This window comes from Pteropus alecto, unplaced genomic scaffold, assembly GCF_000325575.1.
Source record: "Pteropus alecto unplaced genomic scaffold, ASM32557v1 scaffold155, whole genome shotgun sequence".
In the NCBI taxonomy this organism is placed as follows: domain Eukaryota; kingdom Metazoa; phylum Chordata; class Mammalia; order Chiroptera; family Pteropodidae; genus Pteropus; species Pteropus alecto.
In genome coordinates, this window is record NW_006438113.1 from 16,825,138 (window position 1) to 16,846,927 (window position 21,790).

Here is a 21,790-nt window from a genome sequence, read left to right on the forward strand (position 1 = left end):
GTTTAGAATAAAGGGAAAACTTATTTATGTGAAAGTAAGTTTTGCTTAAGAGTGAGAAGAGAGGAAAATAGTATAAAGAAGTCTAGAAAACCTTTCAGAAGTCTGGCTGTGTTTTAAGATAGAGTTTTACAAACATTTAAATACTATAATAAAAAAAGGAAAAAGAATAGAATAAAGATGCATTCAAATAAAATAATTACTAATTCTGCAAAGTCTTCAAGAAGGCAAGTAAGAAATAGAACCTAGCATATAGTTAGAAGTATCAGTTGTAGATTATTTAATAGAAATGGATTAGAATAAAAGAGGTTTGGGCGATTTCCTTTTGCTGCTTCTATTTTTGTTTCTATTGTTATTTATTTATTTATTTTTTACTTGCTTGTTTTGTAGTTATTTTAAGTGAGTAATCTGCAGAAAAGGTGACAATATGAGATACTGAAGGTTTGAAGAGAGTAGAAGTTTGAAATAGTGTTTGAGTAGAATGAGTACAATAATTGACTAAAGACACAAAAATGCATTTTCTGTTAGTTTCAGGTTGGTGGCCATCAATTTATCTATAAACCAATTGGCGCAATGAGGGGATTCTCTAAAAGCAATAGAGAGTGACTATATGGATCAATTCTGGGGGCATGGACAGTTCTGTTCTGGCAGACGTTTGTAGTAGAGCAAAGAGAGCTAAGAAATGCTGAATATTGCTAATAGCAGAATTTAAATGATGGAATAATTATGATGAAGAGAGGTTGAAAAATGTAAGAATGTGAAAGAGTCTATAGACTGGAAGTCCTTGCATGTGTTGGAAAACCGATGCCTTTTAGATTTTTAGCTTTACATAACCTCATTTTTCCTTGCCCATGGTCATGTAAGAGATGAGTTTGGAATCTGGGACCAATGCATGTGCTTTCTTACTTTCAACCCAGTTTTTGCAACATAGAGAAGATTCCAGGTTGAATATTATCAATAGATTTCTATGGATAGGGCAGACCTCAACACTGTGCCTAATACTGGGTAGAAGAGAAAGCACAGGTTAAAACATGAATGGATATTCATGGGGTGGCTCCACAGTGTAGTGGTTAGCATGTTTACTTTACGCGCAGAAGGTCCTGGGTTCTCCACCCCAGGTGGAGCCATGAACCATACCCCCATGCACCAGACACCAGTGCACGATGAAAACATATGGGAGGAGACACGAAAGCCACGGACCATACCGCAGGTGCGCCAGGGCCTGGGTGCATGCCCAGAGCACGTAGGAGGAGATACCCCACCTTCAGAGATCCAGTTCTTAAGGGGAAATAGCAACATCCTTAGGTCAGGAGTCAAAGTAGGGGAGGGAAGGAATTAAAGAGGGGGAAAAAATATCAAAAAACATGGATGTTCAAAGGACTATGCCAATCCAAGCCCACTTCTGCCACCTCTACCTAAGAAATAAAATATTGATTTTTCTGAATCGGCATAAGTAGTACCTAGGCTGTAATTTTTACAGAAAATTTGTTCTTCAGCTAAGCATTTTCCTTTAATCAGCATGGTTGAAAGATTGCTAATAATTAGTATTACCAACAATATCTTTATAATAGGGCATTTTAAATAGAATGAGAAAGCATTCTGGGTAACCACCTGAATTGTCATTATGTTTGTGATTATTTCCTTTTAAAACGATATAAAATGCTTTTGGTTTAGAGTATTTGTGTTAGAAATATATTAGCTTTAAAAATGTTTTTTGACAGGACAAGACTACAACTGAATAAATGCCATATTTCACTTTATGTCTGGTCATCTCAATTGTGTTAATTTTTTTTTTTTTTTAGTTATTCCGTGCATTTTTTTTCTTCTTTTCAACTTAAGTTGTCCTTCTCTGTTGTCATGTTCTAATGGAGACTTGGCAAAGAACAAATTTGCTATGCAAATTCTATCAGTCTCCCATTGGAATAACTTCATATTCAAATAAGGAACTACCTTCCCAATTTAATTATAAGCTTGATAATTTCAATTTAGATATGTAACTCCATTTTGACTAGCCTTAACAAAGTCCATTATTTGATTTCCCCATAAAGAAAGCCTGGTTGTTTAGCATTTTTTAATGCATCTAAAAAGGGAGAATGCTTTCAATACAGGCCATTCTTCTAAAAATCTCTTCAGAAACAAACAAAAAAATATGTTAAGCAAATATTGGAACAAAATTTGGTCCTCAAGAGAGATTCAAGTTAGATAATAAAAACATTGATTTAGATGATGTATTTTAGCTAAACAAATGTATATTCAAGTATTTCCTGAGATACACAGCTACTACTGTTAGATCAAACTAGAGATGAAAATGGCACCTATAAGCTGGAAAGTATACACAAATATTTAGTTTTTTTTTTTTTAAGAATTAGTTATTTATGCTGTCACTTGTTATCTACCAACACACATATATAATACATGCCCTTTCGCATTGCCTACGTTAACCTTATTTCAAAATAGTTTAACTGAAAATTTTAAAAATAAGTAAGAATTTAACAGAAACTTAAGGGTCAAGGGACCAAATCCTGATTTCTATCGCAAAACCAAGGTAAGCAAATTGATTTAATTATATTTGGGAATCAGAGAAAAGTTTGGTGTGTATTTATATAAGAACATATTTTAAAAACAAATGTTATGCAATTCCATATCTTAGAAGCTAAATATGATTTATTTATGGTTTTCCTTTACCTTTGATTTGTTTATTAAGATCTATATTTAAAATCGTTTATATATTTTGTTGTAATATAATCTCTTTAATTTATTTTTTTATTAAATTTATTGGGGTGACATTAGTTAATAAAATTTTATAGGTTTCAAGTATACAATTCTATAATACATCATCTCTATATTGCATTGTGTGTTAACCACCCAAAGTCAAACCTCCTTCTATCACCATATATTTGACCCCTTGTACCCTTTTCTATCTCTGCCTTTCCCCCTTTCCATCTGGCAACCACTAAACTGTTGTCTGTGTCTATGAATTTTTGTTTGTTTATTGAGAACCATATGATTTCACTCATATATGGGATGCAAAACTGAATGCAACCAATGAACAAGACAAATAAGCAAAATAGTCTTAATCCCCAAAGACATGAAAACCCATATCTGAAAAGATATTTGCACACCGATGTTCATAGCAGCATTATTCATGGTGGGCAGGACATGGAAGCAACTGAAGTGTCCTATGATAGATGATTGGATAAAGAAGTTGTGGTATATATATATAATGGACTACTATTTGGCCATAAGTAGAGATAAAGTACTGCCATTTGCAACGACATGGATGGATCTTGAGATAATCATGCTAAGTGAAATAAGCCAGACAAAAAAAGTTGAAAATCACATGATATCACTTATATGTGGGATATAAAACTAAAAGCAACAAACAAACAAGACAAAGACTCATAGACATGGACAATAGACTAGAGATTACCAGACGGTAGGATGGAGGGGAGAGGGGAGGTAGATAGGGTAAAAGGGGTCAAATATGTGGTGACAGAAAGAAATCTAACTATGGGCAGTGAACATACAATGTATGCATGTGTATGTATGTGTGTGTATATATATGTATATATATACCTTACTGTTAAATTGTATACCTGAAACTTACTGTTTTTTTGTTAGCCAATGTCACCATAATGAAAATAAATAAATAAATACAAAAAATAAAAGTCTTTAAATGGTTGGGGCCTATAAGGATGACTATTTCTATATGCTATTTCAAAAAATGTGCTATATGGAACATGATGCAATATAAACATTATCAAACCACCATCTTAACAAAATACCTTGGCAAGATACCCTCATTTTTCTTAGTACCAATATGCATTACAAAAATTCTATAACTTTCTCAAAAGCAGTTATTGGGTAGTCAATTTTAAAAAATAGACATTATATTAATGTTAGTGTGATTGTTTCAACTATTTAATATCTTAAAATAAATACACATAGGAAGTGACATATTACTGAGAGGCAGTGTTGTAAAATGGGTTAGAGCACTATACTTATAGCAGACTGCCTTGGCTCAAATTCCAGCTCTGTCACTATGTTGCTCTGTGCAAGCTAACTTCTAGTTTCTTTTTTTTTCTCATCTACATAATGAAGATAATAGCAATACTTACCTCATAAAGTTATTGTGAGTTAATTTATGTCAACTGCTTAGAACAGCACCAACCTATAGGAAGCACACAATAGATATTAGCAATATTTATAAATTGTTATTATACTTGGAGTCAAACTCCCCATATTTGCCTTTAGTACTGCATTTTTGCAGGTGCAACGTCCATAAAGGATCAAGTTCAGGAAAACATTGAGAGTCAAAAAAATATCATGGGCTACACTTAGCCCCAATTTACCCCAAAAATACATTTTTTTCCCAGGAAACTTTAGGCTTTTCTCTCCACGATAGTCCCAGTAGCAGTAATTGGCATGGCAGTTCACTCAGGGATTGAGAAGCTATGTTTTCCCTAGGTGACAGACCAGGTGCAAGGAGATGAGATCCACGTCGATGGGAAGAAGGTTCACTTAAGCTTAGTATCCTCAGGCAAACATATAAGTGATGATGGTTTTGTGTCCAGAATATGGGGAGTGAGAGTAGTGTAGTATGAGTATAGGACATTCTGGTGTTCTGACACAAGATAGATGAGAAACTTAGAAAATAAAAGAAGGAATAACTAGAATGTCTTTTTTATCTTAATATTTCTTTTGGCTGTCAGTAATTACAATAGGATTTTGACAAAGGTTTGCCAGCAGACGTTCCAGTTTGACATAGTTGTCAAGGCTTACATCACAGGTATATAGTGTTGGTTTTTGTAAAAAGATCCAGATGTTTTATGTATACTAGACACATGGATATAAGTTTGGCTTGGCATTTTATGAGGAAAAAGAATATACCTTTTGTTTTTGTTAAACTCCTTTTCTGTAGCAAACGGTTGTAGATATATCTCTAAGTAGGACTGAGCCTTTTGTCTAAAAACATTTTAGAACTGGACAAATTTGTACTGCAGCTTAACTGAAATCACAAAGTTTATACTACAAAGCAGAGAAGAAACACTACGATAAAATAAAATAAGATTCCTATAGAATAGTAGAATTGAGTAGGACTCTATTTAGATGATTATAATTTGATTTGTTGCAAATATATCTTGCACTTAGATTAAGAGCTAACTTACTGAACATAATCACTTTATATTCATTGAGATCCTCAAAAAAATGAGGTAAAATTTACCAATTTATGTTTGAACATAGACAATATGAGAAATATATTGTGTCATTAATAGACTAACAAGCTGTTATTTTGTTGTAAGAATAAGCACAATTCATGAACATAGGATGGGTGGATACCTTGCTACTTACTGTGGTAGCAGGGCAAGCCTCTGATTTATCTAGAGCAGAGTCCTTTAATTTAGGCCAAAATCCTCTTTGTAAAATTACCTCATTTATGGAAAGGGGAGATGGGTAGGAAGCTGCTTTTATGTATGTACATGCAGATATTTACATATAACCTTAGAAGGTCTGAAGACCTTAGAAGTCATTTTTGTTTTCATTTGATACCTTGATTAAGAGCACTTCATCTAGATCAGAGTGGAGCACCACCAGATATTAGGGAAAATAACTCCTTCTATGGTTAAGTATTTCAAGTTATATTTACCTAGAAGAATTTTCCATTGAAAGTGATTTGTAATGGTAAAAGAATTTTTGGACCTGAGTTTAATAGTCTGATTACCAAATTTTTCAAGTAAATTAACATTCTGTCTTGTACAGATATGTTTGTGAAACTCAGAAAACTTTGTTCAATAAGTTGAACACAGAGACCCTACTCAAATTTGCCTTCATTTTCATAGAAAGGATTCTATTGAATCTTTCTTTTGAAGGATTTTTTCATCAAAGTAGAACTGAGTAAGGAGACTTAAAATAATTTTTTACAGACATAGAATTATGTGGTTATTCTTCATCAGTAGGTCTGAACCACTGCTTGCTTGGGCCTCCAATAAAATCCTCTACCATTTATTAGGCTTGTCTGTGCCCATTGCTTGTCTGGCTTGTGATTTGGCTAATAGCAGTGAGTTATGCATCTTAGTGCACAGTGTTCTTAAACCTCAAAGATCCTCATAGAATGTCTTAAAGCTTTCCTCCTGAAATAATGGTATTCTTGTAGCAATTGTCCTCATGTGTCTGCAAAACTAGTCTTCATGCTCCCCTAGAGGGATCATTTGTCCTGTTTTTCTGTTTTTTTGTTTTCTTTGAGTCCCCCAGAGGAGAAGTTTTACTACAGCTATTTAGGATTTTAAAATGAAAAGATTTGCCAGATGCTAGCATAGCAGATCACAGTGACATTGGCAGAGCTATGTTGGCTGATTCGATGAGGAAAGAAGACAAGCCAGTAGCCAGTTTCCATATTTTATGGCATGGATGAAACTTAAACATCTCCTTTAGAGACCACTGGTTTATATATACCACTTATATGGTAAAATCAAAAAGAAGTAAAATAAATACAGTCTATACATGATAAGGTTACAGAGTCAAAAGGAAGGAAAAAGAATATAAGTTTTAGGGTGAGAAAGCCAAAGCCACTGGTGGAATCCTGGATGATAGCAGGTCATTAGGACCGTCTGTAGAATTTATGATAGCACAGAGACCCCGGAATAAACCAAATATTTTCATATTTGAAAGTGAAACTTACCAAATATCCTCAATATTAGCCATGCAAATTCATCATTCTGAAAATTTTCTTCTTCCTACGGTGAGATTGGAAACAACGTCAGAATCTAAGTGGGCTCCAGGAAGTTTTTAATGAAAATTGTTAATTATTAAAGATTTTAACCTACAATCTGTCCATGGAGTAATATTAATAACAAATTGTGTTATTCTATTCAAAATCTATTTTTTCTTTTAGTTGTGTACAGATTCATAATGTCTAAGTGTCCTTTGAAATACATATGAGTGCTTCATGAAATCCTTTTTAATGTTTATAAAACATTTGTCATTCCTGTCACACATACAGATTTTACATTCTGGCTTCAATAAGTAAAAAGACTTAAAGATGTGTAGTTGCCAAGTATTACTACCATTCGAATTACACATTTTTTGATATTACCTTTTCAAGGATTTCAGGCTTGGCATATAGTGGAGCTAATTAAATTTTTTTCCTAGGAAGCAGCCAGCTAGACCACTGCCCCAGGCACAAAACCGTTTACTATTTTTTTTTTGCTCATTTATTCTGTATGTGAGATGAGACTCCTCAAACTGCAAAGGTAGAATACTCAGGCCAGGCAGCGACTGATGGATTTTAGTTACTACAGGGCTGGTGTTTGAGTCTCAACCCTGACAACACATATCACAGAGAGGTGACAGGAGAGGCACATCTTCCACTATGAGTTGGTTGTAGATGACAATCTGTCAAACTAAAATAATGGAAGAGGCATTAGTTGAAAAAAACAAATCGACTTGGCTTAGCTCTAAGGTATTTTGCAAGATTCCAGGAATACCATCCCATTTTTCCTTGAGATTATTTTGTGAACAACCCCCAAATCATAACAATTTAAAAAAAGGATCATTTCTTTTAGTAATGTTATTGATACATCTTCATAATTAAGCAATCCTATGTCTTCTTAAAAAACAAAATGATATTTAATAATAATCAACTATTTGGCAGTCACTCTAGTAGGTTCATTACACATTTAACTCCAATAAACATTTTTTTTCCAATTTAATATCTGAGGAAACCAGCATAAAAATGGTTAAGTGGTATGCCCAAGTTACCAAACAGCAGGCTTGGAATTTAAACCCAACTTTGACTGAAAAGCCTTGGCTTTTTCTATTTTATCAACCTGCATGATAGATTTAAAAGTTCAGTATTTATTGAAGAGACTCTTTTAGGTAAAATTATTTTGGAAATATTAATGAAAGTAAGTAGTATATATGCATGTATACATTCATATGTGTGTATGATAATTAAACTATGAATAACCTGAGAGGAAGAATTTTCAGTTGTTGTTCTTGTAAAATTACTAAAACATAATATAGCTTTTATTGTGGACAGTGATGTCTTATAGAAAGGACTCAGTATCATATCTGCAAATAGGAGGTCCATTACAAAGAAAGCAATGACCATCTGAACCTTAAAATATTATATAGAATTTATAGAATCTATTTCACTGAAAACCAAGAGAAAGAAATTAATTTCTCTAAGATATTATCTTAGAAGACAAAGTATGGATCTATTTGTGTATAAACTAAATACTCAAAGATAGATGGATGGATTAATGTAATTATACATTGATATATAAAATGTGGATTAACTCATTTCTGGTGCAAACAAACAAAGTGACTCCTTTTGGTTTTAATAACATTAAATCTCTTTAGATTCCTGGTTGCATTCTTGAATAATAGCTCCTTTTTTTTCCCTTACAGTTGGACAGCGTCACCTCCCTAATCCAAGCAGCCAAAAATTTAATGAATGCTGTAGTGCAAACAGTGAAAATGTCTTACATTGCCTCAACCAAGATCATCCGAATTCAGAGTCCTGCTGGGCCTCGGCACCCAGTTGTGATGTGGAGAATGAAGGCTCCTGCAAAAAAACCCTTAATTAAAAGGGAGAAGCCAGAAGAAACTTGTGCAGCTGTTAGACGAGGCTCGGCAAAGAAAAAAATCCACCCAGTACAGGTCATGAGTGAATTTAGAGGAAGACATGTCTACTGAAACCACTGTTCTACTTGTGTCTATATTACAAAGTCCTGGCTAAACACACTCCTTTAATTTTACACTTAATTAGTGCTGAAAGTTCAAAAGCTTTTAGAGTTAACCCACAAGTAATGTAAATCATTAGAGGGTGAACCAACCTCTGCAACATATATTTGGGATCATGTCATTGTCATTCTATATGCCAGCACCTAATAAGTAATCAATATATGCTTGTTGAATGAATTAAAACTTCAGGTGTCATTCAGCCTTTCTCATCACAGAGAATATCTTACATTCATTACCAAATGAACAGAGGAGACTCTAGTGAGTCTTCTTCATCTGTAATAGTTTGAGTACATTCTTCTTTTTAATTTTGAATTAAAACATTGACGTGAGCTTTTTACTTGGTTTTCAATGGAAACAAAACCTCATAAAATATTTTCCTGTTTAATTTCCATACTTTCTTTACCTGACCTGACCTGACCTGACCTGACAGAAATGTGTAGTTTCTGCTGTAGGAAAAAGAAATATCAGTCTCTAAATATCTGTATCTATTTTTAACTGATTAGGTTAACATCCATCAGAAACTAACTAAGCTTGAGCAGTCCAGCAACTTCCTAGATTTTTAAAGTCAGCCTCAGTTATTAATAAAGCAATTTATTAACTTTATAAAGATTATGATGAGTTTAATGAGTTTAGGGTTCCATTGTGTTTAGCAGTTTTGCACATTGAGTGTTGGGTTTAAATGGGTGCATCAGAAGTCTTATGTGGTGGAAGAGTTATCACTCACTTGGGGAAATGGGATATCTAACTATATCCCTGAGTGAGTTATGCCAACAGATGTGTAAGCAGTTCTGCATGACTCTAAAAATCAATTTGTACCAGCTTGCAATTGTAATTAAAAGGAAAAGGCCAGTTTGGAAAACCTTTGGTATTGAGTAAAATGTAACTGTGTAAATTATACCATTGAACTATGCAGCAGAGTTAATGGCAATGAAACTGGAGTGTTTTAATAACATCTTTTTAAATAAAAGTCATCGAGGTCATTTTATAACTGCTCACTATGCACAATCCCAAGCACTGTGCTCATACCAAATTTGTAATGAACTTCATAATAGTCTCAGATTCTAGTACATTGCTCCTCTTTCTCTCCCTCACGCATGCGCACTCTCCCTCTCTTTCTCTCCCTCCCTCCCTCTCTCTCCCTCCCTCTCTCTCCCTCCCTCTCCCCGCCCCCTCTCTCACACTCTTTGGAAGAGGTAAATTACAGTTTCACATTTTCTCAAACATAGAGTTCCCATTCACAGGATTTTAAACACGCATTCCCTAGTCTACTTTATCAAAATGATTCTATAATTGTAACTGAACTCTGTATGACATTGCCATTAGCAAATTGTTCCAACAACCATGTCGACTCAGTTTGATGAAGTAAAAGTCAAATATGTGGCACCAATTAATGTTAGGAGGACCAGTGTGGGTAAAAGAATGTGTGAATGGTATTTTGAGTAAAATGGTATGGGAAAAGCATTTATTTAATAAGTTGGTATTAATTTTGGAAAAATGTGAATTTCTTTTTATTCTAATGAATTATTTTTTTCTTCCAAATTCTGGGTTTCCTGGACTCAGCATATAAACTTCCTAGGAAATAAAAGCAATAAGCTCCTCTCTCTTCTGCCTATGCACTGACCCACAATAATTATTCTAGACAGAATCCACTCCCCGAAAGAGAAGGCAGAACAAAAAGAAATTAGGAAATCCAGATAACTTGATTTTCCAGAACTATCTAGAAAAATAAGGCAAAATAAGGATTTTTTTGTTGTTGAAATGCCACTATTGTTTTCTGTTCTAACATTAAACAGAAGTGCAAATGTATAATTTAGTCGAGAAAGTAAAATTTAAAATATCACCAACTACTAGACGTATATCTTAGTTCCTAAAGCCACATGCTCAAAAAGCATAAGAGTCTTATTTAGAAAATCTTCTGTTCGTTTGATCCTACATCAGCTTTCCACAAGTTGGAATTTAGAATTGGATGCCAAAAGAACAGAAATAACTTGAAATTATAAAATTACCAAATAATGTTTTTATTTAAAAAAAAAAAAAAAAGACTATACCCAAAAAGAGATGTGAGCAAGGCCTCCTTTTCAAAGTAGATAGATTTCCAGCTTATCTCAAAGTAAATAACTGAAACAAAACTAATAAAAAAAAAATTCACTTGGAGAATATCCCAGGAGTAAAATCTTCTGTAGTAATCAAAGGTACAATAAGAACAGGAGGCATAGATCTGAGAAAGACATCTGTCCACCTGTGTGAATTCCTGCAGTGGGCAACATTTCAAGATTTAGACCAATTCAAACCTGCTAATAATATAAGTGCTTATACACACAAAAATATTAGCAGCCAATATATTAACAAATATTTGCATTATAAAACATAGTTGAATATATCTAATCAGTAAGTATAAATATATTAGATATATTTATATTTAAGGCTTTCTTCTATAAGAGAATGACAGAAATTTAATTAGAGTGATGACTTGGTGGCCCCTCTATACATCTTTTGAAATCACATCACAGAGATTGGTGCTTCTTCCGATGATACATTTGCTTTATCCTGCTAATCAAAACTCATCTTTCTCTATTAGTGACATCAATTTATGTAGAGCGAAAAAAACATCCTTGAGAGGGAGGAGAGGGTTTAGATCACCTAAAAGGATAGTTCCATCCTGCTTAGCCACCAGCATTAACTGTCAAACATTAGACTGAAATCAGAATAATAACTTAGAAAATATCCATGGAATCATAATCCACCAAAAACCCTTCTAATTAGAAAAACTGGAAGGTTTTCATTAGATAAGAAAGGTGAGAAATGTAAATCTCTCTCTTTTATTTATCAAACGTGAAAAGTATTGCATTAAAATATTTGTTTCTTTCTAATGGAATTCTTGGGTACAATTCAATGAATGAGTCAGGAAAAAAATTCAAGTCCTAAATGTCTAAATTAATTTGCCAATTATCCCCTTTCTGTTTGTCTTGTGACATGAGTAAAAACTATGAATATATTAGAGAATACAATATTCTTAAATGTGCCTCTGGCTTTGCAAATCTCTTAATTTACCAGTATTAAAATAAATATATATCCCCTGTAAAATTCCTTCTGTTTAAGGGGTAAGAATCTCCATAGTTACACAGAAAGGCCCACTTTTTCAGTCTGTCTTCCTTGCATATTTAACAGTTTCAAAGAAGTCAGTTTTCAAGTCGTACTATAGCAAGATGGCTAAAATTGTGAACATATAGTTAAGTGCTCAATTTGGTCCTCAAACCCAATAATTTATAATACTCAAATTCAATAATGAGTGGCTGAAATGATTACTATATGAGATGGAGAAACTATTTCAGTGACTTTCTACCCCTTCACTTTTAGGATAGTCATCTCATTTTACCCATCCCTGGTCTAGGTAACCTCTAAACTGCTGATACTTTTCTACCAGAACAATGTATAGTCAGATCTGCTCATCACAATAAGTTGTCTCCAATTAATGTCCTTTCTTCTTGGTTCATGCACCAAAAGTATCTCTCTCCCAGCTCTCATCTTCTTAGGTGTCATTGCTACATACAAACTAATAAATATATTCTACAGTGTTCTAGTTAAAACTATGAATTTTAATTCCCGACAGCATTATTCCTTGATTGTTTCAAGTCCGGAGAACATTCTTATTCTTTCTGGTGTCAAATGCATACTTCCATGCTAGGAATTGTGGTTCCTGTGGGACAGATTTCTGTATGGTAGTGTCAGAAAGAGTAGGATGAGATCTGAGACTTTTCTTTGTGATATTTATCATTCTCTGGTGAACTCATTGCAGAATTGCCATCCTGTTTCAGTATCATTTTAACTAATTCTTTAGGTCAACAGAGCAGGCACCAGAATATCAAGTTGAATGAAATCTGTGCTTTCCTTTGTCAGCTTGTTTTCTGCTCAAACCACCTGCCTATTACATCGTTAGGAATCAAACAACCATTTTTCAGTATGGAAAGTCAGAACTATTAGTTTGACTTGGTCAGAAAATTTAAGAACATCGAGTGAAAGATTGCAATGTGCATATTATTTTAATAATTCATTTTAAGTAAACTAGGAAAATTTCTGTAATCCAAGAAATGCATATTCATATATCATTTTTATTTATATATCACAAACCAGAAATCAATACTTAAGTGAAAATTCTATAGCATTTCTTTTGTCATTTCTCTTTGCCCTTACCATTATGATCTTTAGCGTTAGTACTTTGCATGTAACAACCAAATAAACAAGGCAGGCCTAATGACAAAAGCATCTACACACAAAGTAGTTTAAAGCTTTTATTTCTGCCCTTTGGATCTAATGAGGATGTTGATAATTCAGGTGTATGCAACTGAAGATGTCCTTATCAAGGCCGTAATACATCCTAGATATCTGAATGAGAGAGGTAAGAAAAATTAAAATATTAAATGCAATGCTTTTGCCATTTTTAACCAAATCACACAAACAAGAAACAATTTCTATTAAAGCAAAAGAATAGTTTACAACATTAATCATTTTACATGTGAATATTTTTTTTTTCCTACCAGGATAGATAGGATCTATTCCTAAACACTTCAAAAGAAGATAATACTAATTGAGAAAAATATTTCCAAATGGAACCCAACCTTACCAGAATTCTGTCTACAGGCAATAGATGATTTGTAGAGCTGACCTTTATGTGTATCTTGGAATGAGATGTCTCATGGCTGCAGGCTAGCTTGTGGCATCCAGTGATCCCCATTGGTTTATGGGAACAAACACAAGGATTAACTTTCGAAATGAGGTTGACAAGTTGGAGAAAAAACAGTAAATACAGAACATTTCTAAAGAAATATGGGTAAGAAAGTGGCAGAGGTAGGATTGAGAGTAAGAAAGGTAGTTGTTGAAGCAGGCACCTTTTATGGCCAGAGGAAGGAAGAGTCTTTGTTTCTATGAGGATTAGGGAGCTTCCTCTTGAGGAAGATTCTAAGGATAAGATGGGGCAGTTGTCTTTGGTGGTTTGGGTGAGGTCATGTTGGATGCAGGAGGATGAACTATGTAACAGTTGAGAATGATTTAGTGATACTGTTTGCAAAATGAGAAATAGAAATTCAGCCAGTGTTCTAGGCTGATACTGGGTAAATTTTCCCCAATGTCAGAACTAATCAAGATAATCATACATTCACATATTTAACAAATATTTATTGATCAACTGTGATGTTCCAGGCACTGCTGGAGGATAACAAAACAATGATCCTTCCCTTTATGTGCCAGTTCTGTGTTAAATACTCTTACCTTATTTAATTCTCTCAAAAACTCAAAGGGATAAACATTACTAGCTCTATTCCATAGATAAGGAAACTGAAGCTTAAAGAGGATAAAAATCTTGCTCAAAAACTCACTGACTTTAAAATTGAGTTTCTTGCATTCTAGAATCTAAACTGTTAGCTATCACACAATCCAGACTTCCTGGAAATGAGATTGGATTTTTCAGTTGAAAATGACATACAAATTTAAAATGCTGGCTGGCTTTCTATATAAGAGCAAAAAAAATTGAAACTTTAAAAAGTTATTATTGATCCATACCTTATTCAAAACAGATAAAAGACAGATACATAATTAGCTGCATATTCTCACCTCTAATAACTGACTGTAAATTATCCAATATACAAAGAAATATTTTATCTATGTGATCTAAAATAAGATGAAAACCCTTTTATTAATAAATTACTTTTATTACCATAGAGGAGAAATACTCAACAAGAATGCCTGTTGAAACTCATCTTCAGCATTGATTGGTGAAAAACATTTGTTGGCATCATTTCTTTCCTTTTTTATTACTAATTTGTGTTTGTGGGATTTTAAAGGTATGGATCTCTGGGAAGTGTTCATCAAAGATTATTGAAATACACTACAGTTTCCTTGTATTTCAAACTAACTCCAATAATAGCAAATATATGTTTCCTTCTTTATGGAGATCACAAATGTATGCAGTGTATGCCTGACTGCAGGTGACTTTAGTCCTTTAAGTTTATATGATCCTTCTTCTTGGAGCCAGCTGAAGACTATACTTTTTTTTCTTGTCCATGTTACTGGATAGGCTTCTCTATCTCCTGCCTGGGGGATGGGTGGGTGATTAAATGACTTCCTAATCTGCCTTACAGTGGAGCCACAGGTATTTCATCAAACTAGGAATATGTTTATTTGCAGTCTTCACTTTTAGGTACCTTGCAGTCATGATGGTGCCCGTTCCCAACTATAAGAAAAGGAAGCGGTAAAGAATGAAATTCTCTTTGAAAAAAGGCTGTTTTTTTAAACATCATCTCTAAAAATCTCTTCAGTGTAAGATATACAAAAGGCATTTAAATGGTTTTAACAGAATGGTTTCTGTATTTTCATTTTCAATGAGATGTTTTCTATTTCTAAAATTTTTTTTACCTTTGCATTTTCAGGAAGAATGCTTACTTTTAGTTCTGGTTCTTTAGTTTTGAAGTCAGGTAGCATCTCTTTAAATATTGTAAAGCCCCCTTTTAATAATTAAATCAAAATTCAAAAGCCTACAGATAACTTTTTTTTTTTTCTATTTAAATAGCCATATGTTACGCAGTCTCAAGTCAATCCTCAGCATGTCATACCAGTTTCTCATTTTTGTGACTTATCTGAATCTCTCTGTAGTAGTCACTGGTAGTCTAGCTTGGACTAATGGATTTCCTTGACCTAGGCTTCCAACATGAAATTTGAATTAGAGTGTTGATTAATAAAGCAAAGAGCAAGTCTGTGGTAGTAGTTTATGCTCTCTGTTAAACAGAACTTTCCTTTTTCCTGAGGCTTTGAACCTAAAATTAATTTTAAAAATACCGTAGAGATAGCATGCCATTATTTGCCAAATTATGCCATTATAACTATTAAGTGTTGGTATACAGTATGTCCATGGGAATATAAACACGAGAATTTCAGCAACTGTCTTGCCAGGTCAAGCTGTCCTTTCTATTGGTTTTGAATTTTTTCCTTGTGTGGTACAATCCCTCTAAAGAAAATTTCATTGGGACTAAATGACAACATAATGATTTTTCTTCCACATCTATGGCTAACAAATCCCTGAAAACAGAAGTAGGCATATGTTATACCCAATTTAGCATCTAATAGTTGAGACTTAAAACAAAATTTTCTTGGACAAGTTGAGTGAGTAAATATGAGTTAAAATATCCAATGAAAGATTTCCTGCTTTCTATTTTGATTATGTTTTTAGTTCCACAGCAACTTGGCAAAAAAAATAATAATAATAATTACTTTTTGTTATGGACTTTAACAAGCAGCAACTTTGACAGCTTACACTTAGAGACATTGCTGAAGGCAGTATGAACATTATAATTTAGGATGAATGCAGATTTAAATTGAGACAGTCTGAGATAAAATAAAAGTAAGCAATTGATAATAGTCATGTTTACTGCAGCAATACCTTAGGAGCTTAATTTTAGTGGTGTTTGAAGTGTTTCAGACCACCTTGCTTTGTACATCTCATCCTGCTGTACAAAAGGCAGAGTGGGGCCAAGTGAAGGCGATGGGGAGGTCACTACTGTAATGAACAATTCAAAGCACTTTAATGGTTTGGCTATAGATAAACTTTGGCAAAAACACTTGTGGATCTTTCTGTTCCATATTTATCCTTAAAGTCAATTTCACTAATCAATAAAAAGGAATTATTTATCCAAGAATAGAAAAACTCTTTGATACCTTTATGGCATTGACATAGAAGCCCAAATACTCTTTGAGGTTCTGTATCTTCTGGTGTGTGTTTAACTAAATTAATGATTTTTTTTTCATTGTGTTTTCAATTTATTTCACAGATGTAACACTGGTTTTGTTTTGAAGTTCTACATAGTATCATTGAAACAATATTTTATTTCAACTAATGTCACTCTGTAGTATATTAATACTCTGCTAAACTGATAATTAAACCATGTATGTTAAAGCAATAAAAATGAAAAGATTGGTTATGCATTTGATGTTTACCTTCAGTGGTATGTGTTCTGGGTGGAGCAAAGAAAAGAAGGTTAATAAATTGTTGAGTAGTCTAACCAGGTGCTTCTAGGTATCGCTTTCATTTTCACTGTCCTTCAGTTATACATAATACAATTCAGGGAGGGTGCTTTTAGAAACTACTGTATGCACACAAGTAACATGAACACATTCGATATAATTAAATTCTTAGTTTAAATGAACATTTTTGGGGGGTCCTATAGGGCATCAGATTTCTGACTCTAATAGTCATGTCTATGTAGTGGAAGAATTGTTCTTTAGCATAGAACTTTATAAAAATAACCAATAATGAGGATTATTCACAATAATTATTGAAAATAATGAGACATCTGAGAATGTCTCAATATACACTCCATAGCGGGCATGGCATACCACTGCCTCTACCAATATTTCTGCATCAAAACATTGGTAAGTTCTGAAAATCCAACTTGGCTTCCTCATCTCTACATTGGCAATAATCTTTTTTCAGAGTGACTCCCACGGGGACAGTTTCTGGATACTCTTCCAGGCATACACACTGTTATCTCTTCTGAGACATTGTTCTCTTTCTCCAAGCCTCTTACTGCTTCAGAACACTTATCGCTAAATCTCAATTTGTCACTGTACTTTCTCAAAATGCAGTTTGTAAGTATAGAGTCTTTATCACTTAATTCATACGAAAGACCATATTTCACCACATTCAGTTCTGCCAGACACTAGCCGAGTCTTTGTTAATGAAAATGCCAGCATGGGGTTGCCTTTCTGTGTCAGTATTTCCTAAACCCCAGGAGCCCATAGTTGCTCTGGCAGCAGTATTCTCTCCTCGTAGACCTTGTTAGTCATGCTAGTTCTGGGGATGGAAGTGGAACTAAGAGCACTCTTGGCTAGAAGAGTCTGAGTTGATGCCCTGACATTTCCTGGGCAACACCATTAAACATCCCGTCCAAGAGCAGTAATTCAAGGCTCTAACTTTCAGTCACATATTCAATATCCTGTGGCTTGCAAGGGTAAAGCTGCTGTCCTTGATCGACAAGTAGCTCTGGCTTCCTGTCCTGTCTGAATCCCCTGTTTTTGAAGAGAAGAAATTGTTCCCTTGAGGTATGTGCTCAGGGAAGGGAGTTCTATGGAGTGTCAAATCCAAGAAAGATGGCAAGGGGAGGGGTGTGGATAGAGTGGATAATACTCAGGTTTATACCAAATTGCCCTTTTTTGTCTGGGTTATATGGAGAGAGCCTAGATGTATAGATCTGTGACTTTGAGGTGGAAGAAATGTCCTCACTCTGCCATCTTTCCTGTCTTCTCACCAGCCCCTCTAGTTGTTGGTGGTGAATGTTAGATGTGCAGATGAAGTCTACATGTCACTCCCTTTTATAACAGTAGAAAAGAGAAACTTCTAACCACTGGCAGACCACCACTTAGGCCAAAACCCAAGGGACAATATGGGCTATCCTTTTCCCTTAGTCGTATGCCCACTGCAGGCATTGATCCAGAGCACGTGTGGGCAGAGAACTAACAGAGGTTTGTTATTGTTTCACTTTATTCAGCTTCACAGGAAGCCTTTGCGACAGTGCTGGGGATCCACAGATAGGTTCTGGAATGTCTTCATCCTTCCATTAAATGCTTATAATATTCCCCTATACACTGGGATAGTTCATTATGTGGTAGTCACTCTGAGGCTTATTGCTCTGAGACTTGAATTTAGAACTCCCTAATGTTGTACCAGACCCCCATGCCAGAGAAATGTTTGAAATCCTTAGCTCTGTTATGCTCTAAACTCTTTGGAGCAGTGATCATATTCACTTTTCTATCTCTAACCCTAGCACAGTGATTGGCATAAGGGTAACTCAACTAATATTTTTGGAAATAATGAGCAAATTCATTGATGAGTTTATTTCAAATGAGTGAATAAAGAACTCCACTGCTCTGTGATTTAGTCCCTCTCTGAACTATCTAACCAGAAATTCTGAGAGTATGATAATTCTTAAGTTTGCAGAGGCTAGTGTCAGGGACAGAATTTGAAAACTCCTGATTTTCCCTGCCACTTTCCAAACCATCGTCAGTGACTTAGATAAATGAAAATCACTGGTGAGGAAATGCCGACAGGTATTTCTCACTCATTTGAATAAAACAAATGAGTGAAATAGTCAAAAATATTTCTTGAGGGACTGTTATATGCAAAGGTGTTATGAGTGATATAAAGAGTGTGAATGTTTGGAATGAAGAGTTAGGTTTATTGAGTTAATTAAAGTAAATAGCAGAGGAAGGAAAATTTAAATGCAGCTTATGACAATCTCACCCAGTATGCAAGAAAGCAGTGCAAATTTCAAGATTCAGGGGGAACTTTGTAGAGTTTCTTATAGGAGGGTATGGTTTAGCAGATTGGAGAAACATAACATTCTTGGGGGAAAGACATGGGCGAAGGCGCAAAGGGAGAATTGAGCATGTTACATTCAAGAATTGACTGGCTGGAGTGAAGTGTATTGAATGGCAACAGTGGGGTAGAAGCTTAGGAAGATAAAAGTCAGTTAGATCACAGAGACCTCAATGTCAGGCTAATGTGCTAAGGCTTTAATTTGTAGAGATAATATCAGTGTCACCTGGTAAGCAAGTTCTTTAATACAAGTAGTTATAAGATGACTAGTTAGTAAAATGCAGGATTGATAGGGTACTCAGGGTGAGAGAAGACATTAGAGGAAATTGGTTGCAATTATCTTGTATGATGTAAACAAATGCCTGTGTAAAATTATAGTATTAGGGATTAAAAAATATTCTCAAAATAAACTGGCAAACATCAAACAAACTGACAGTAATGATTGCATAAGAGAGATTAAGTGTCCAGTGTACTTTATCATATTAAATCTAAACAACTATTTAAAAAAATAATCATATATTCTTCAGTAGATAATGAATATGTGAATACGAATAATGTTTATTAAGTATTTGCCAAGTGCCAGGCATTGTGCTTAAACATGCTAGTTGCATTATCCTTCTCTGTTGTTCAACAGTTATTATATCCTACTCTCACTTTATAGTAAAGAAGGCAAAGGCCAATTTAAATAACGACAAAGGTCACCACGCTAGTGAGTGGCAGATATGGAATTTGAGCCCAGGGAGTCTGAGTTTAGTTTCCGTTCTCTTTAATATAAATGATTCTGCGAGAGTGAAACTAGTTTTATTTTTTACTATCTATTCTTATGGAAGACTTTTCATCAAATATCTGAACGTTCTCAGTTTCACCTGTGAGACGACCAGATATAAACAGACTTACATCTGTTAGTTTAAGTATTAATCGATTTTCTTAGTCTGATCAACTTCAGTCCTAGTGACGATCTGAAGAGTTAGATTACAAATGATACAGAAAGTAGAGTTCTAACCCTAGGTCACTTGGCTCAGTTTTCAAATATCCAGAAGGTTGAGAAAGACTACATAGTTTTTGCCCTACTCTTTGGTAAATGTAAAAACAAGAGACACCCACAACATTCAGTGCTTCTTCCAAATTTTTTTGATGTATCCCTGACCATAAAGTAAGGCACTCAGAAAATGAGACATAGTAACTAAACAGCAATCACAAGTCGTAAGTTCTAAAACTTTGAATATATTTTTTCTTTGTACAATTTAATAATCCATGTTTATTTTTAAAAAATATATAGTTCATTTTATTATAAAGGCAATTTCATATTACCCTGTAAAATAATGATGATCAAGTAGGTAGTTTTACGTTTATCCTGTGCCTTCACATACACTATGAGATCTACTGAGATGGCCATATCTGATTTGAGAAGTGCAGAAATAGCTCAGATGTGACTCTGGGTGGCAAGATGGCATCATGGCCCAGAGCATGGACTCTGGCATCACCCTGACTGGTTTGCATCTTGGCTTTAGTATTATCAGTACCAGCCTTCTTGGGCAAGTTGCTAAACCTTTTGTTATCTCAAAATTCTCATTCATAAAATAGAGATGACATTTCAGAGTTAAATAAACAAAACAATGGTGTGTTTTATAATCAATGCCTCTCAGATCCATGAATTATGATAAATTTACTATATAGGACTATTATGAGTATTGAATGAATTATAGTCCATACAGTATTTTGAATGCTGCCTGACAGAACATAAACACAATACAAATTTTAATTATTGTTATAATATATACAACTTACAATCTTCAAAATTAAAACGATACAGACTTCTGAAAGTTTCTTTATAGGGAGAACACCTGGAGCTAGAAAGTGTGAGCCAATTTATATTAACTCAGTCAACAGATATTGAAGACCCATGGGAAGGATATTCTAGGGATGCAACAGTAAAAACATTCTTTCCTCTTAGAGACTAGCAGAGGAGATAGGAGTTAATTAAATAATGTGTTCAAAAGTACCAATATATATCTTAGATAATTCCCACAAAGGAGAGGCACACAGGTGCCATGAACCTAAAATTCGGGCCTTTGGGTTAATTAGGGAAATCTAGAAAGGCTGGTCTGATGAAGTGAGACTTAAGCTGAAATCAGAAGAATGAATAGAATTTACTTGGTGAGATGGAATGGAAAGAGCGTAATAAGCAGAGTATGAAACTTTCATGGAGGAGGAGCCCTGCACACACACTGCACTGAAAGCAGGCTTGGGGAGAGCCTGGAAGTCAAGTCAGCTTGTGGGGAGAGGAAGTCAGAGGAACAGCCAGGTACCAGTTGGCCATGTGGGGAATATAATTGAAGGACAAGGCAAATTCTGCCCTTATAATTCCCCAAAGGGAAAACAAGGCAAGAGGCAGGACCTTGCCATTGTGTCTCCTCGAGGAAGCTTTACCAATGCTCAGAGCCCTTCTTCCACCCTCATGCCAGCCTGACACATTGTTTTCTTGGGAGGGAAAAATGGTCCTAATTTGCATTTTATAACCAATAAAGTACATGGCCTTCTATTTCTGCCATTCACTTTGTATAATATGACAGAATAGTTCAAACCAAAGAGGAAGTACAATTCCTAAGCTACAAGTTGTCTGTGTGAGATGGGTTCTCTGTTTTGGATTTCTTCCTTGGCTCAGTGCTCTGTTCTATCCCTGCAATC

At 34.6% G+C, this 21,790-nt stretch overlaps 1 protein-coding gene across 2 annotated transcripts in view; it reads left to right on the forward strand.

The window, feature by feature from the left end:
• CTNNA3 (catenin alpha 3) overlaps positions 1-9,879 on the forward strand; it is a 1,378,877-nt gene extending 1,368,998 nt beyond the window's left edge. For both annotated transcript variants that reach the window (XM_006915590.2, XM_006915591.2), the window contains exon 18: positions 8,407-9,879. In XM_006915590.2, the coding sequence (XP_006915652.1) occupies positions 8,407-8,694 (288 nt within the window). In that variant the 3' untranslated portion in view covers positions 8,695-9,879. The remainder of the gene's footprint in view (positions 1-8,406) is intronic.
• The last annotated feature ends 11,911 nt before the right edge of the window (positions 9,880-21,790 follow it).